The sequence below is a fragment of the Paroedura picta genome, chromosome 10 (assembly GCF_049243985.1).
Source record: "Paroedura picta isolate Pp20150507F chromosome 10, Ppicta_v3.0, whole genome shotgun sequence".
Lineage (NCBI taxonomy): Eukaryota > Metazoa > Chordata > Lepidosauria > Squamata > Gekkonidae > Paroedura > Paroedura picta.
In genome coordinates, this window is record NC_135378.1 from 61,420,365 (window position 1) to 61,437,007 (window position 16,643).

The 16,643-nt window shown below is 41.5% G+C and overlaps 1 protein-coding gene across 5 annotated transcripts in view; it reads left to right on the forward strand.

Moving 5' to 3' along the window:
• Positions 1 to 16,643, forward strand: part of ANKRD50 (ankyrin repeat domain containing 50) — a 57,092-nt gene that overhangs the window by 23,528 nt on the left and 16,921 nt on the right. For 4 of the 5 annotated variants that reach the window (XM_077300349.1, XM_077300352.1, XM_077300351.1 and 1 more), the window contains exon 3: positions 4,069 to 4,298. The exons of the other annotated variant lie outside the window; for it this stretch is intronic. In XM_077300349.1, the coding sequence (XP_077156464.1) occupies positions 4,069 to 4,298 (230 nt within the window). The remainder of the gene's footprint in view (positions 1 to 4,068; positions 4,299 to 16,643) is intronic. 5 annotated transcript variants of the gene reach the window in all.

A 16,643-nucleotide genomic window follows, 5' to 3' on the forward strand; every position in this document is an offset into this window, starting at 1 on the left:
TGACAGATAATATGTCAGTTTCATTGGAAAAGTGGGGGCGAGCAATTTTTACTGGAGAAAAATTATTGTTTCTTAAAACTTATTATGAAGAATTATTATATTGTGACTTTCTGGAAGCTTTTGCCTGTAGAACTCTTTATTCTTCTGATGTCTGCTGTCTCTTTGTATGTCTCACTAGGGAAATTCTTTTGCTACTGCAAGAGTGCATCTTTATTACATAAGAGCTTTCTCAGTTTTGCCTGACCTAATCCTTGTTTGTTGTGTGGTATAGATTCACAAAGGTAAATAATCAAGTATGCAAAGGTATTTTAAAATTTTGCATGTCTTTCCAACACTTGATCCCGAATGCTCATTGAGATCTTAGTTTAAAAGCTTTGTCGTCACCAAAAATATTTGTGAATTCAAAAGCTTTTACTGGAAAATGTAGAAACTAGATGGAGAGATGCAATTTTGCAATTCAACCTCAAGCGTGGTGTACCCATGAGGATTTTATCACCAACTGTTGCATTAGAATGAATCTGGGTATGTAGACAAACATGGTTCAGTGGTTTTTCCAGAGTTTCCCAGCTTGCTGTATAATGAGACTAGACTGTGCTCTGTGCAGGCTTTTCCCCTATGAAGCATTTGCAAATTCTCACAGAGGAGTCACAAATGTTTAATGTCACAAATTTAGAAGATAACAAATGTGTGACATGTGTAAACTAGCAATAAAGTACGTTGTGCAAAAAAATACGACAGACTCTAGAAAACTGTTGCCGGTAAGGGCTGCCCAGAGGCCATTGCCCAGGTGGAACACACCCATGCCACTTCCCCTCCATTTCACCCAGCAGGCCACCCTTCGTCTCCACCATCACTGCTTACCTCCAGATTATAAAGAGCAGCTCCCTAGGCAGAGATGGCTGCTTTGGTGGGCGGACTCTGCGGCATTGCACCTTTTTGAGGCACCTAGCATACCTAGGAGTAGCCAACCTCCAGTTGGGGCTGGAGTTTGCCTGAAATTGCAGCTCATCTTCAGACTATAAAAAATCACCATCTTAGGTGAAAATGGCTACTTTGGAGGATTGTTGTGCAGAAGAAACGTTTGAGGCCTCCCATAGAGAGTAGGCAGGTCAGGAGGCGCTTTGCACCTCCCAACTACTTGAAATGCAAGGCGTTTCGGCTTCTGATTGGCCCCCTCTGTTGTCAGTCTGGGGCCAATGATTGGCCCCTATTTCTTATCCCGGACTCAGCCCACCCCCTTTAGCCTTACTGTTTTATTTATACCACTCCCCGAGCAGTTTACAGATGATGATGATAATGTATTATTTAACATTTGAAGGTTTTTCTGATAAAGGCATGGGGCTTTCAGGAAAAAAGAACAGCATCAGTGACTACCTGGAGAAAATGTCTAAGAGGAATGATAGTTAAAAACAACGAAGTGAACTAGGAATGTAGATGTCGGGACTTTCCCCTGTGTTTTCAAAGCACAGCTAATTTTGGAAGTAAGCCAGCATTGCATGGAGATGCAGAACTCCCAGATGCTCTCTGAAATCCATTCATTGTTATTCTACAAATCCATTTTCCACTTGAAAGTACAGTTGGCTTTGTTGACATCTCTCTCTCTCTCTCTCTCTCTCTCTCTCTCTCTCTGGTAATGATCATGATTATTTAATTGCTGAAAGTATTGTAGGCTATTTTCAAATGCCTTGACTTGAAGGAGATTGGGACCATTCCAGAGGTATGAAACATGCTTGGTGCAAGAGAGGTGGAAAGTCACAGTTTATTCTTGCTTGAAACAAAGATAGCATTTTGAAAATAAAGGGATTATTTTCTAGGCAAGGGTGTTTCATTGCAAGAACAGTTGCCTTATTGAAGAATCTGCTGAATAGGCCTGAGGTCATGATGCAGTTGGGAGTTAGCAAATGGCTTTCTGGATGTGCTGAAATAAAGACTTAAAGGAGCTGTTTTACTGTGCAATTTTCTCGGTTGTAATGCATAATGCTCTAACCTTGGGGACTTGATGGTTTCTGGAATGCATTCCTTTTTCTGATGGAATTCAATTTGTGTTTAAAAGTCTAAATCAAAAGTCACTGGCAAGGTTTAACTGTGCCAAACATGAATTGCAGTACGTTTGCATGGCATATTTTTGACAGAAAGTGAATTTTTATTTTGGAATTGCAAAAATCCTCACGTACTTCTAAGATCATATATGATAAATAGACACCATTTTGAATTTAATATGCATTAAAGAAATTAAGCCTTCATGATTAGTTGAATATAAGAAATAGGGTTAGGAAATGTCTGGAGATTTTGGGATGGCACCAGGAGTGGATGGAATTTGGGCAGGGAGGGACTTCAGTGGATTATAATGCTATGGACTCTACCCTCCAAAGCAGTCGTCTTCTCCAGGGGAACTGATCTCTATCACCTGGAGATAAGCTATAATTCCAGGGGCTCCACAGGTCCTACCTGGGGACTGGCACCCTTGACATATATGACAAATGTCGTTCAAAAATTTATAAAATGTTAACAAACAAATAAGGAAACTGATACGGTGCCTTATTGTAGAACAGTACTTGGACAGCTGATTTGCTTCATCAGTTGAGTAGTTAGTGAATCATGTCTTATATGATTGTATTGGAAGTTACGATGAAGAAACTTTACCACTTTGACTATTAAATTGTAGTGATTTTGCATTACATCCTGATTCATCCCACTAGCGGGCTTGAATAATCAGAAGTTTGCCTAATTAAATAGTTAGTGGGGAAGAAGAAACTTATCCAAAGCTCTTTTTGTTCATCCTGATAACCTTTCTAGTATTTGGCAAAGCCAACTTGTTTAATGTGTGAACTGCACATGCTTACTGTTTTTTATGAGGGTCTATATCTAATATTCAAAGGAAATTGCCCAGGGTATCTGCTCAGTAGCAGAGCATCTGCATTGCACCTAGAAAGTCCCAAGTTAAGTTTTTGGCATCCTCAGTTTAAAAGGACTGGGTGGTAGGTGTTGTGGAAGACCTTCTTGGCCTGTATTTCTGGAGAGACTTAGGTAATACTGATCTAGATTGACTACTGTGTGAGGTAGTTTCATGTAACATTATCCTGAGGCAAAATTATATGTGAGGAGCTATATAACAAGGGACTTTCTAAACTTGACCCTTAATACTCAACAAATGCAATCCTAAGCAGAGGTTCACCTTTCTATCCTATTTCCAGTCAGTAGGCTTAGAAGGTATAATCATTTTTGGACTTTTGGTGCAATCCTAACTGAACCACCCCAAAGCCTTGTCTATATCCATATGGGTGCTTGTGCTTTGTGTAAGCATAATACTGCATTGTGCCGCATATAATGAACAAGTTACAGCAGACTGACATCACCTTAACTGAGGAAAGAATTTCCTGAAAAGTACAGTGAGCTCCTTCGCATTCCCCGGGCACCAATTACAGTCTTTTGGTTGGCACCTCATAGTTGTCCCCCAACTTAAGGTAACCACCTTGCTGTCTACTAGCAACCATATGTTTTCTTCCATCTTGTGGAATAGGCTCCCTGAGGAAACGGAGGCAGGATGGTTACCTTAAAAGTTTTTTGGGAAACAGTCAAGACCATTTTATTTGTGAGAGTTTATGCTCTATGTTATTTTACTTCTCACACTCTACTTTCAAGTATGCAGTGGTAACTCCCATTTCATTGTGTCTGAAGTAGTATATGTGCACAAGAGCGTACACTTTGAATAAAACTTTTGCCACTTTGTTCTGCCACTTCAGACCAGCACAGCTACCAACTTGAATTTGTGAAGGTGTTTCTTTATGAGTGAGGGAGATAAATGGGGTGTTACTACATTTTCTATGTCCTTTTTTTAAAAAAAAATTTAGCCACCTGAAGCCACAAGGGAAAGTCAGTAACTAAATATTTGATTAACTCAATAAATAACTTACAATTTCAAGTGGACAAATGTCCTGAAATTCTTCTCCCGCTCTCTCTCTCTCTCTTTGTAAGCAGCAAGTAGTTTTGCATGAATTAACCTATGTTCCCGTTCAGTGTATGTATATACATATGTATATATATATATGTTTCTACTTTTTTTTGCAGGTGCATTCTGCTTCCCCTTCTGGGCGCCAAGCCTCCCCCCCACAGTCTCTTCCTCCTTATAGATTCAGTGGATGAGGGCTGTAACATTGCAGAAGGTGACCAGACATCTGCAAGCCTCTCTGGAACTATTGCTGAGCTTCTAGCTAGTCACTATGAGTTTTTTCCTCCATGGCTGCTCCTCCTGTGTTCTGCCCGGAAGCAGAGCAAGGCTGTTACAAAAATGTTTACTGGTGAGTACAAATTACAACGAAATGTTAGCTGTTCAATTTCTATTTTGTACCTTCTGGGAAGTTTAGCTAAAAGTAAAGAAAAATATCCTCTGGTCTAGCGTTTAAATGTTTATGCCCTATACCTAGACAACATAGTGTATAAGGCAGGGGTAGTCAACCTGTAGTCCTCCAGATGTCCATGGACTACAATTCCCATGAGCCCCTTCCAATATATGCTGGCAGGGGCTTATGGGAATTGTAGTCCACGGAGGACCACAGGTTGACTACCCCTGGTATAAGGTAACTAGAAGCATCTGTATAACACAGGACATCTATAACAGCTGGATGCTGGCATGTGGTGTCTCTTGCCAGTGACTTTGAAAGCATATATATGACAAGGTTGCAGGGAAGAATTAATTCTCCTGCATCCTGGCATACATTCAAACAAATCTCCCTGTGAGGGGCCTGAAAATCTAGATTTATCATCTTGTTTTCTGGGAACAGGTACTGCCTCTTGCAAGCTCTTTGCAAGGGTGTAGCTTTATTTGGTCCTGGGAGTATACTGTTGGCAAAGACTGTCAAGAATCTTCCATAACTTGTTGATCCAGTCTTTGCCGAATCGTGAGATCATTTCATCACTCTGCTCCTTTTGTTTCTGAGATTTTTTTCTCCCTTCACTGTAGAGCAGAATAAAGACTGGATTCCCAGCATGAACCTATGTTAAATGACTGAAACAAAAAATGCTGCTAGAATAAAGGGTGCAACAGACAAACATATACTTAGTCTAAAATTTCCCACGTTTCTTAACTCTTTTGTAGTTTCTTCCTAGGTCTCTGATGCATTCTACCTTCCTACCCTCTGTTGTTGTGATAGTCTGATCTGTACTGTGGGGCTTTTCAGGAACATATTTTTTGTCATGATCTGATGTCGAGTGAGACATGGCCTGTCTTTAGAATTCATAGACAACTTTTGCTAGACGTAACTGTTGTCTGATCCTGAAAGTCATAAGTTTGTGTCTTTTGCATTTGATTCTTAATATACCAGGGGCCAAGTCCATTCCGGAATGCAATGGGCACTAGATTGGGAGGTGGTGGTGGAAGAACTCTGTGGATGGCCACTCCCTCCCCCCAGGACCTGGAAAGGCTGCAGCTTGGAAGTCCCCAGGCAGGAAACTCACTGGCAGGGGCAGCTCTCACGCAGCAGGGCTCTGCAGCCTCTAAGCATTGCAGGGAAGTGGAGGGAGGAGGCGGTGGTCAGGGATGGGGAATGGAAATTGGCTGGCTGCTGGACAGACAGGCAAGCTGGTTGGAGGAGGAGGCACTCAGGGGCGGGACAGCTGCCCTTAGTGGGTATATTAAGCCATGAGACACATTCCTCCTCCGAGGCCTTACCAGAACTATATTATGTGGAACAGATATGAACAATGATCGTAAAAGGATCAGGTCTGTACTGTAACTTTCAAGAGACAAGCATGGGAAAATGCACAAGCCTGCTTCAGGTTTGGTATCGTCTGCATTCTGTATGGAGGAAAGGGTCATGGCTTAACCACAGAGCTCATGTTTTGCATGCAGGAAACCTCAAAGTGTGCTGCCAGTTAATGCAGACATTAATAGACTTGACCAATGGTCCCCAACCTTTTTCAGGCTGGGGACCGGCGGCAGCAGGGAGGGCGATTGCCCGGCTGCCCATGCTGTGCATGCGCGGCTGCGCACATGCAATGTGCATGCGCCATGCACGGGCGAAATTGCCATGCATGCGCATGCGTGACCCTGCTTCCCTCCCCCCCCTCCCATAGTAAGAAGCTTGCCGGGCCACAGCCTGGTGGTTGGAGACCACCGGACTAGACAACCAAATGGTCTGATAGGGTAAATGACTGCTTCAGATATTTATGTGGCTTCATATATACACAAATAGAAGAAGTAAAATGATAACCTATCCTCTTAAAGCAGGCTTTCTCAACTAGGGTTTTGTGAAACCCTGGGGTTTCTTGAAGGGCCTGGAAGGGCTTCCTGAATAAGTGAGATTTATTCTGCATGATAGTGCCACTTCTGCGGCTTCTTGAAGCTTGAAAAATGTTTTGGTAGTTTCTCACTGGTAAAAAAAGCTGAAGAAGGCTGTCTAAAAAGCTCTCACTAGCCTAAGGTGACCAGATTTTAACATTGGTAAAGCGGGACACCATTGACTGGAGGGGGGGGGGTCTTGATTAAAAATTTGGTCTATATGGAGCAACAAAAATTTTCATAGAATGCAAAAATAGTATTGTAATATATATATATATATATATATATATATATATATATATATAAATTTCAGTATAAGTACAATTTGCTAAGTGCCCCCAGATGTCCCTTCAAAAGTGGGACAATCTGGTCACCTTACACTAGCCTGACTTTTAATTCACATCACAGAAGCAGAAGTTCCAAACCAGAGGTATCTAAAATAGGTCTGCATTTGCTGTTTACAGCTGCAACTTGTTTATGTCTGCATTGTATCGACGTAAATCATTTTGTGATGGTGGTGGCAAGAGTTTTGAATAACCCATGTATGATTTAAGTGTATCTAGTCCCCAACCTTTTTATCACCAGGGACCACTCAACGCCGGGGACCACTCACCGGGGACCACTCAAAGCCTTTTACTGAGGCCTGGTGGGGGGGGTAGTTTACTCCTCTACTCTCAACCACTGCCCTAACGCTCTCTAATCGCTATGGTAATGTTTAAACATCCCTTCAAAATAAGATACAGACATGCCACAACAATGAACCTACGGAACATTTTATTTTCATGGAAATTTTAACACATGACAATGACAAATCAATGGGAACCCTGAGCTTGTTTCTCTGCAACAAGATAGTCCCATCTGGGAGTGATGGGAGACAATGACACCCGAAGTGTGTTGTAAAGGGCTGGGGGGGGGTGAAGTAAAGGGCCGGGGGGGGGAAGGCATCCTTCGCGGCCCACCTCCAATTAGTCAAAGGACCACAAGTGGCCCGCAGCCCAAAGGTTGGGGATCGCTATATTACCCAACTGTGCGAAATAGGAAAAGCACGTACTCCTGGGTCCAGCACCATCGTAGCGCTTCCAGGACTGCAAACACAAGAAATATTCCTTCTTAATGTATTGCCATTCAGAATGAAGGCGTAGTGTACATTAACATTTTTATTGCAATGATTAATATCATTGGCCCTGGCGAAGCTACAGTCAGGCATCATAAAGACCCACCCATTCACCATTATGTCACTTCAGTATGATTCAATAGTATTTATTTTTGGCTGGATTTTCCCCACTTGTTGAAAAATTGTTTGTCTTCCAGTACATCTTATGATTTAAGTATGAGAATCTATGCTTGGCACCTATTGAGTTTTGTAATGTTCCTTCAAATGAGCATTAAGAAAGTCATATTGTCCTTGTTGCGTCATGAGTAATTATATGTTGTTCAAGAATGCACTTATGCCACGAAGCTGAGTATCTCCAGTAATCATCTGATTCTAACATACCTGAAGCTATTGTCTCATGGTACTGGTACATATAAAACATTGGGTCCTTTTCACTCAGTTTCCAATACATATTTAGCAGTCAGATCAATTTTTGGTGTTTTGCGTAGTGGTTAAGAGTGGCAGCTTCCACTCTGGAGAGCCAGGTTTGATTCCCTTCTGCTCCACATGCAGCCAGCTGGGTGACCTTGTGCTAATTCTGTTGAACCTGTTCTCACAGAGCAGTTCTGTCAGAGCTCTCTCAGCCCCACCTACCTCACAGGGTGTCAGTTGTGTGGAGGGATAGGGGAAACAATTGTAAGCCATTTTGAGACTTCTTTCGGTAGTGAGAAGCAGGGTATAAAAACCCAGTATACCTGAGGGATCACCTCTCTGCCTACAGCCCTCAAAGACCCTTGCATTCTACCACCTCTATGGGCTCCCAAGCTGCCCTCCTCCTATGACCATTACAGGGCCTTCAGTATGAGCTGATTCAATGTTCTCCCCAGTATTCTACTGTTTTATAATGTTGTTTATTGTTATCACCATATTGTTTATTGTTATCACTATATTATTATTATAAATGAGTTACCTATATCGTTCCTATTCCATGTGAACCTCTCTGAGCCTTCGGGGAGGGCGGTATATAAATACAATAATAAATAAATAACTCTCCTTTTTAAGAGAAGTTTTTTGTAACTGCTTTATTTATTTTCAAAAATAAATGTCAAATTAAATTTAGATAACCTCTGTGCTAGTTTTATGAAAAGCCATTTTAATTGAAGATGATATATAGGCAGATCTTAAAGTCTATTACATGTTATAGAAATGTAAGCAAATTACAGTAATCCTTTTTGCAGTTCAAATTATGGTAGAACTAGCAATAATGCCCATTGTGTGAAAAAAATACAACAGGCTCTAGCAAGCTGTTGGGCATAGGATCTCAGACACCAAGAAGCTTAATGGAGAAGCCATTGTCCAGAAAAGCACATTGTGCAAAAAAAAGATACGATTGTGCAAAAAAAAGATACAATGCACTCTAGAAAGCTGTTGATGCTCAGGCGAAAGGTGGACATATATGCATTATTATATTCATAAAAGGAAATAAATTAAATAAATCCTTCTATTAATATGTAGCACAATTCTATCTCAGATATATGGTTCTACCTTCCCTAATAACCCCCTCCCTTTAAGAGGGAAAGAGAGAGAACAACTGCCCCAATGCCACTTAGCCAGCTTCTCTAGAAAAGGCTTGCTCATCGATTGAGTAGGGCAAAGCAAATGATTTGTTCCCATGGGACAGATTAAATGGTCACCCTCAAGGGAGAGTCCAGGGGTGCCATTGATCATCTAATTTGGAGGGGCCCCTCAGATCTCAATCCACTGGCCTTCATTTAACAGACCCTGTGGAACCAGGAGAACTCCTGCAGGGCCCTCAGCTCTTCCAGGAACTCATTCCACCAGGTCAAGGCCAGGACCAGGACCAAAAAGGCCCTGACCCTGGTCGAGGCCAGGCAAACCTCTCAAGGGCCAGGAACCACCAACAAGTTAGTACCTGCAGAGCGCCAGGCCCTGTGGGGAACATAGGGCAACAGGTGGTCCCTCAGATATGTGGGTCCCAGACTGCGAAGGGTCTTGAAGGTCAAAACCAAAACCTTGATCCGTGCCACAACTGGCAACCGATGCAATTGTGGGCCTTCCAAGGTGTTCCAGTGAGGACCCTAGCAGCTGCATTTTGCACCAGCTGCAATTCCTAACGTAGGTGCCCCGTCTTCTGTTTCAGTGCTGCTGTTATCAGTCAGGGATGTCTTGATGTATGCACTCTACTCCATTCGCAGAATGTGAGGTAGGGATGAGGAGCCTTTCATTATTTACTTCATTTATAAGCCGACGTTCAATAAGCCGACTTTCATGCTGATACTCTCTTGGTCTAGATGAATTATAGGCTATTTTCCTTCAATGTTTTGTGTGTGTGTGTGTGTGTGTGTGTGGGAGGGGGGGTCTTCTGCCACAGTGCAAAGAAGGATTAACCTTCAATGGGCGTGACATGCAGCAACTGTGGCCTGAAGTGAGGTCACTAGAAGGACTTTTGCAGGTGGCTAGCTGAGCTTATGTTGCTGCTGCAAGGAGAGGGAAACTGCAGACCCTGCCTACCCTTCCCCAGCACAAGAATTCTGAAAGACCTAAAAGGATGATCCAGACTTACTGGTGAAACGTGACTTTGACTAATGATGACCTCCAGCCCTGGCTCTGCCCTTGTGCTTTTGGTGAGGCTGTGAGAGAGATTCTCTTGCTAAGGCAATTTCCAGGGTCAGCATCACACATCAGCACAAAAGCTGCTTATGTAAACAAGGAATTCCTAAGTGTTGCTTGCAGACTTGCTTGGATCATTTACCAGCCCCAGTGGAATTGTGGACTCCACCTCATCAGAGATAACCACTCTGCTATTGTTTACATGCTCACTTATCTTTGATGAACAACAAGGCCAGTTGAGAGTCCCTGATTAGTTCCAACAGTCTTTTTGCTTTGAACCCTTGTAGCTACAGGATGGAGCCTGCATCATCCTCTGATCAAGCCACCTAATCAAGCTAGGCTGAACTGAAGTTAATTCAAAGTGCGTTGCCTTGAGATACGATCTCTTGCAAGAAGCCCAAGGTAGTAAGAACCTAATACCATTCTTGGCCATTCAGTTAAAAATCAAACATTAAAGTTTGACTGCTTAAGTGGAATTCCATAGGTCTTGGACCAATTTTGTTATTTGGAGTGGGGAGGGGTATAAGACAGTTCATGAAGTTCACTTCATGAAGGTTACAATGTGTTGTTAATGTAGAAAAATACCATATGATTATGTAGGGCTAATAGCAAGATTTATGAAGTAGCATAAATTCAGTAGTACAAAGTGAAAGGTCAATTGCTTCAGGTTAAAATTACTGGTTTGGCCAGAGAAAACATAGATTATGAGATGATGGGGTCCAGAAAATGTTGCTTCTGTAGAGAAGCCTAAAATGATTCTTTCAGTAAGAAAGAAGAGCACAGATGTTACTATCCAGTTGAGTCACCTGTATTCAGAATGGATGGATTTTAACCAGAAGAAGAGGCAAGGACACCTAGAATTATTACAGGAGTAACTTGACTCACCTGAATGAGAGCCTCTGGTGCCATTTGTGTTATAGCAAATTGGCGTAGCACACCATTTTGTTTTTGGGTTATCCACACCGTAAGCACACATTACTACTTAACAGGATTTAACACCTAGTTTCTTCTGAGTGCTTGACTTTTTCAGTCTTCAGAGTTAAGCATTCAGTGGAGCAGAAGTGAAAAAGGGCTGTCGAGAAAGCGCATGGTTTACATGCACACAACCCGGGATTCAGTTCCTTATCGACCTGAGGCCTTGGATAGGTGCTGCCAGCCAGAGTAGATGCACCATCGAGCAGTTTTATATGTTTAAAATGCTGTTTGTACAGCAAAGGACAGCAAAGCATAAAACCCAATGAAAAATATGTAATTTCAAAACAGAACAAGTATATTTCGGTTTCTGTCATAATTAAAGAGAGTGGGCAGATGTATCTACTCAAGCCCAAATTGCATCTAAATTTGTTTCCTCAAGAATAACAACATGTCATTTGCTCTCCCCAGTTTCATTGTTAGTTTCAAGCAGTGGCATGAGATAAGCAGGTAAACTGGAAGATCAAATTAAGAACGCAGAGAACAAAGAGGAGAATAGGTGACAACATTGTTTGAAGAGTAATATATCTAATCTGCACTGAAAAGAGAGCAAATTATAATTTCAAATGAAGTCAGATAGTTTGTGGTGGTTGTGCGAGGCAATAAACAGACTGGTTACAACAGTTCAGATTTTCCAAGTTAAAAACTCTCCAGAAAAGAAGGCAAAACTTTGCAATTCAATTATGACAATGACTGAAATAAAAAAAAAAACAGCATTTTTGCATGTGGCAAACATTATCTTGGATATAACATTGAAACAGCATAATTTTTTCATGAGTGTATGTGTTAGAGAGAGAGAGAGAGAGAGAGAGAGAGAGAGAGAGAGAGAGATCTAACCAGCACATCTTCTCATCTCCAGTGCTTAAAGGGTGGTGTTGTGGGTGTTTTTATTTCTTTCACCACTAGAATGTTTTAAGGGCAAGCTTATTTTATTTCCTGTCCTTTATAATGGAAAAATTAAGTACTGACATGTGGTTCAAGTACTAATATTAATGTTTTTCTTAAGTTCTATAAATATACAGTCCTGCATTGATATCATATTGGGCTGATGTGTTTCCAAAGACGGTTGATGCAGTTGCATTGTTCCGTTCCCCAAAAGGATCCGTTTATGCTAAGGACTTGCTGTGCAGAGCAGCCCTTAGAGATCAGTCACTGGTGTGGGAGTGTTTAACCCTTAATTTCCATGCCCATTTTAGGATTTAAATAATCCCTCTGAAATTCATGGGAAGCAAAATCAACCCACCCACCCCTCCAAAAAAAACCCCTGTATTTATTCTGGCCTCAACATGCATTGAATATTTGTGTACTGTAATAGTACTTGTCATTTCTGTTTTCTGCAGCTAGAATTCCACTAAATGATTATTGGGTTCTTGGGTTTTAGATATGGTTGCCAACCTCCAGGTGGCACCTGAAGATCTCCAACTATTACAATTGATTTACTGATGACTGGGGTCAGTTCTGCTGGAGTAAATAGCTACTTTGAAGAGTGGACTCTATTGTATTGTACCCCACTGAGGTTCCTCCCCTCCTGAATTCCTGCCCGCTCCAGGCTCCACTCCCCAAATCTCTAGGTATTCCCCAACCCAGAGAAGGCAATGCTACTTTTAGGACTGAGGGTCACTTTAAACAAGCAAACAAACAAACTTATTTATTGATTAGGATATAAGATTGTAAAGACTAGAACCTGAATTATTATCCTCAGCAGGGAAACATAAAATTAAGAATTGGCCTAAGGGTTAATTTCTTCCCAGTAATATATAGGGAGGAAAGTGCCAGGTGTCATACAAGATCCAAGATTGTGGACAAGTGGAACTACATTCTGGCCGTTTGTGTCGCTGGATCTAGCCTAAGGGTGGAGGGGAAAAACTTCAACCAAAGGGATCAGAAGTCCATAAACATGAAAGAGTTAAATTTTGTGAAATTTTTATTAGACATGTAAAGGTCTAGTGGGGGAAAAACATTTTCCATCTTCAGGTTTTATATTTTGCTACTTTTCAGATGAGAAAAAGTAAAGATATGTGTGTTATGGAGGAATAGACTGCTGCATTTTGTCTTGTACATTTTCTTATAAAAACAAATATGTTTATACTGTAATATTCCATAGATATGCCACACAGTACAACTTTAGCTACCAATTATGCATTTTATTTTAAATTATTATATTAAAGAAGTTTAGGTTTGACAGGAATATATTTTGTATATATTTTGTATATATTTCAGTTTCCCACCCCCCAAAATCAGAGTCCCATCTATTTCTCCCCCCCCCAACTCAAAACAAGCATAATGAATATTCATAGTGGTAAGGACTACATAAGCTTTCCAGCTATAGAATAAGAATTAAACCCTACAGTGGGAAAGGAATATTTGATCCCTCTAGTGCCGTATGTAAGTCAGTTAAATTTCCAGTTTAACAATTTTATTTGGAGTTTCCCTTTATGGAGACTTCAAATCATGGTGATACTTAATGACTGTGACTTTCGGTCTGAAGCATAGTTTTGAAGGGCACCTATAACACATGAAGGTAAATTTTCCCTTGAAAATGAAGCTCCCTGTCCCATCCTGTCTCTGTTCAATCTCTTATTTTGTTCTGCTCTTGGAGCATCAGGAAAAGGATATAGCTGCTTTTTATTACAGCCCTTCAGCCAGAATAGCACTGAGACTTTTTCAAGTAAACAAATATGAGATCTTATTTCCATAGAGGGGAAGGAGTCACTTTGCTTTTCACAAATCAGTTGTTTCATGGCTTCTAGATCTTAATTACAGGCTTTTCTTTCAAATGTTAAAGTTTCATTTTAACTGAGAGGTTTCCTTGTTGTGTTTCCCCTAAAACACCTATATTTTAGTTTGATCTTGGTGGGTTCCACTGAACCATTCTCTGATCCTTAGAAAGCAAGCACACTGAGCTTGTGCCACAACTTCCTCCCTTCCAGGATGAACCATACCTTTATCCCTTCCTGAGGTGAGTAGGGTTCCATCTCACATGTACCTTGGGAAATACACCCCTTAAAACTAAGTAGCATTCTAGCTTCTTTGTCCTAGAAGGTTTCACCTCACACTTCAACCTAATTTGAGAGTATTCATCTGGCTCTCCAATTCTCTCCAATGCCCAGTGGCTGCTTTAGTTACCACATACTGTGTAGATTAGGGGTAGTCAACCTGTGGTCCTCCAGATGTCCATGGACTACAATTCCCATGACCCCTGGTGGCAGTGTAGTCCATGGACATCTGGAGGACCACAGGTTGACTACCCCTGGTGTAGATTACCTCTCAGTTGAAAGCCCAGTACTCTCACTAGAGTTTCTCTTCAGGTGAGTGTTTTCAGCTAAAGTTTTGACCTCTCTCTGACAAGTCTCAGACTGTACTGAACATCCTTCCAGACCACAGCCAGTATAATAGCCCCCACTCAGCTGTAGCTAGCCAGTCAGAGGGCTCAGAGCCTGTTGCCCTGGCTCATACAGTCTACAGAGGAGTTCTAACCCCTCACTACCAATATCTCTTCTTACAGCACTCAGAACCTCTTTTCTACATCACAGCACCAACATGTTTTCTTGAAGGATTTTTGAATATTAACATATGATTTTTTTTGCATACAGGTGCCTTTTTGTCTTATATGGGCTGTAGAGGGAGCTGTTACTGGCAGGATGGTAATATATGTTGTGTTACAAGATATTTTTGTCTGTTTGGGCTATCTGTATGTTTCCTTGATGTCATAGTACAGTATTCAAGAGATCTTACAATTTGAAAAATGAAATAAATACCATTAATATGAAATATCAAAATGCCAATCAAAATGGAGTTGCCGGCCTAAGGCTGCCTATTGACATGGGAGAGCCTTGCCAGTCGTATATCAGTATTACTGGTGGCACTCTGATGCCACTTCCTGTGTGACTGGAAGTTATATCAACACATCACTGGAGAGGCTTAGGGTTCCACCAGCATTCCAGTGGCCAGCAGGAAAAATAAAAATCATCATCTGTGACAGCATGATATCAGTCCTGGGTTTTCCAGAAACTTAAGTTAGTTCTCTTTGGGAATCACTGTGTTTTTGCCATAGAGTGTCCAGGGTTTCCTAGAGATTCATGACATCTGTCTTTTATCTTCTGGAAGTGACATCACACTGTGATGCCCCACACAGTCTTCTGCTGGTCGCTAGGCCTGGCAATCCTACTTTAGCAGTTGGTCAAAACAAGTGACACACAGGGTTTCCAGCCAGGTTTGGGGGCAGATCCAAAATAGGGCGAGGGTTAGGGAGGGAAAGAGAGCTCATTGCAGTATAATGTCCTCCAAAGCAACCATTCTTTCCAGGTGAGCTGATTTTTGTCACCTGGTGATCAGTTAAACTTCTAGATCTCTAGGCCCCACCTGGAGTTGGCAAACCTAGTCACACAAGAAGTGATACTGAGTGATTATGGGGACACAGCTAATTCCAGGGTTTGCTTCAGGATTTTGCTATAGCTCTTAGAGCAGGGGTAGTCAAACTGCAGCCCTCCAGATGTCCATGGACTTCAATTCCCAGAAGCCCCTGCCAGCATTTGCTGGCAGGGGCTCATGGGAATTGTAGTCCATGGACAGCTGGAGGGCTGCAGTTTGACTACCCCTGTCTTAGAGGCTGCTTACAGCTGTTCAGTATATCAGGCTGCTGTTACAAGGAGGGGCATTACCACCACTAGGCCTGTAAGAAAAGCTTTTATTGCTCAAAATAGCCTATGATTTATATACAGGGATCAGTTTGTTGTGTCACTTCTAGGTTTTTCCTGTTAGTAGGCTACTGGTTCAGCATGACTTCAAAGATCTGCAGTCCATTTTAGACAGTTACAGTTCTCTCATGTCTCTGATGATAAATCCATCCTTTTTCAGACTGTCCTTTGAAACTTATTACAAATTAGCAGTGCAAAGCTAGTAAGGCTCTGTCATGGCAATAAGCTACAGCTGTAAGTAGTGAATGTGCTTCTCTTGTATTTATTTGCCCTTTGGAATGAAGTGTCACATGTTGTACCTCTTGTGTTTCAGGGTAACACTGTTTATGGTTTTCTGTGTATTTCTTGTATGTGATATTAGCCAGCTGAAGAGAAATCTCTGGGATCTGCCATAGTTTCTAGGCCAGCAAATGAAAAATGAGTTAGTCCATGAAGTGCTTCAAGATTTCTTTTATTTATTTTATTGCAGCAGGTTTATGTGGCTGCCCCCTCTGGAATTAGGCTTCTTGGCAGTCTTTGCTAAGAAATGATGCTACAGGTTTGCTTCCATAAGCTTGGATTCATGCATGTTCTGTTTTGTCAGAAGCACTAATGTGTAGAGGAGTTTATGCTCCAAGAGCTTTTCCTAAGCATTTTGGACTTACATTTTTATTGCATATAAATTTATTGCTGAGCTGCCCTAAACTGGTAATTTGAGTTTGCTGCTGTCAATGCCTCTAATAAATAGTTTGCATCTTGATCCTCCTTCAGCTTCTGTTTACTTTAGTGAACTATTCAAAAGCCAAACTTGAACTGCTGTATTAGAATGCCGGATCAAAGTGTGGTCATCCTTGGCACACAGTTGCATGAGTATACACTTAGTTTCCTGCTTACTTTCCTGCTTGCTTCAGTTTAATCAGCATTACAGTTTAGTAAGTTAAATGTTCATGCTCATAACTAAAGACTTCCTAAGCATCTTTGGGCCTCAAAAGCC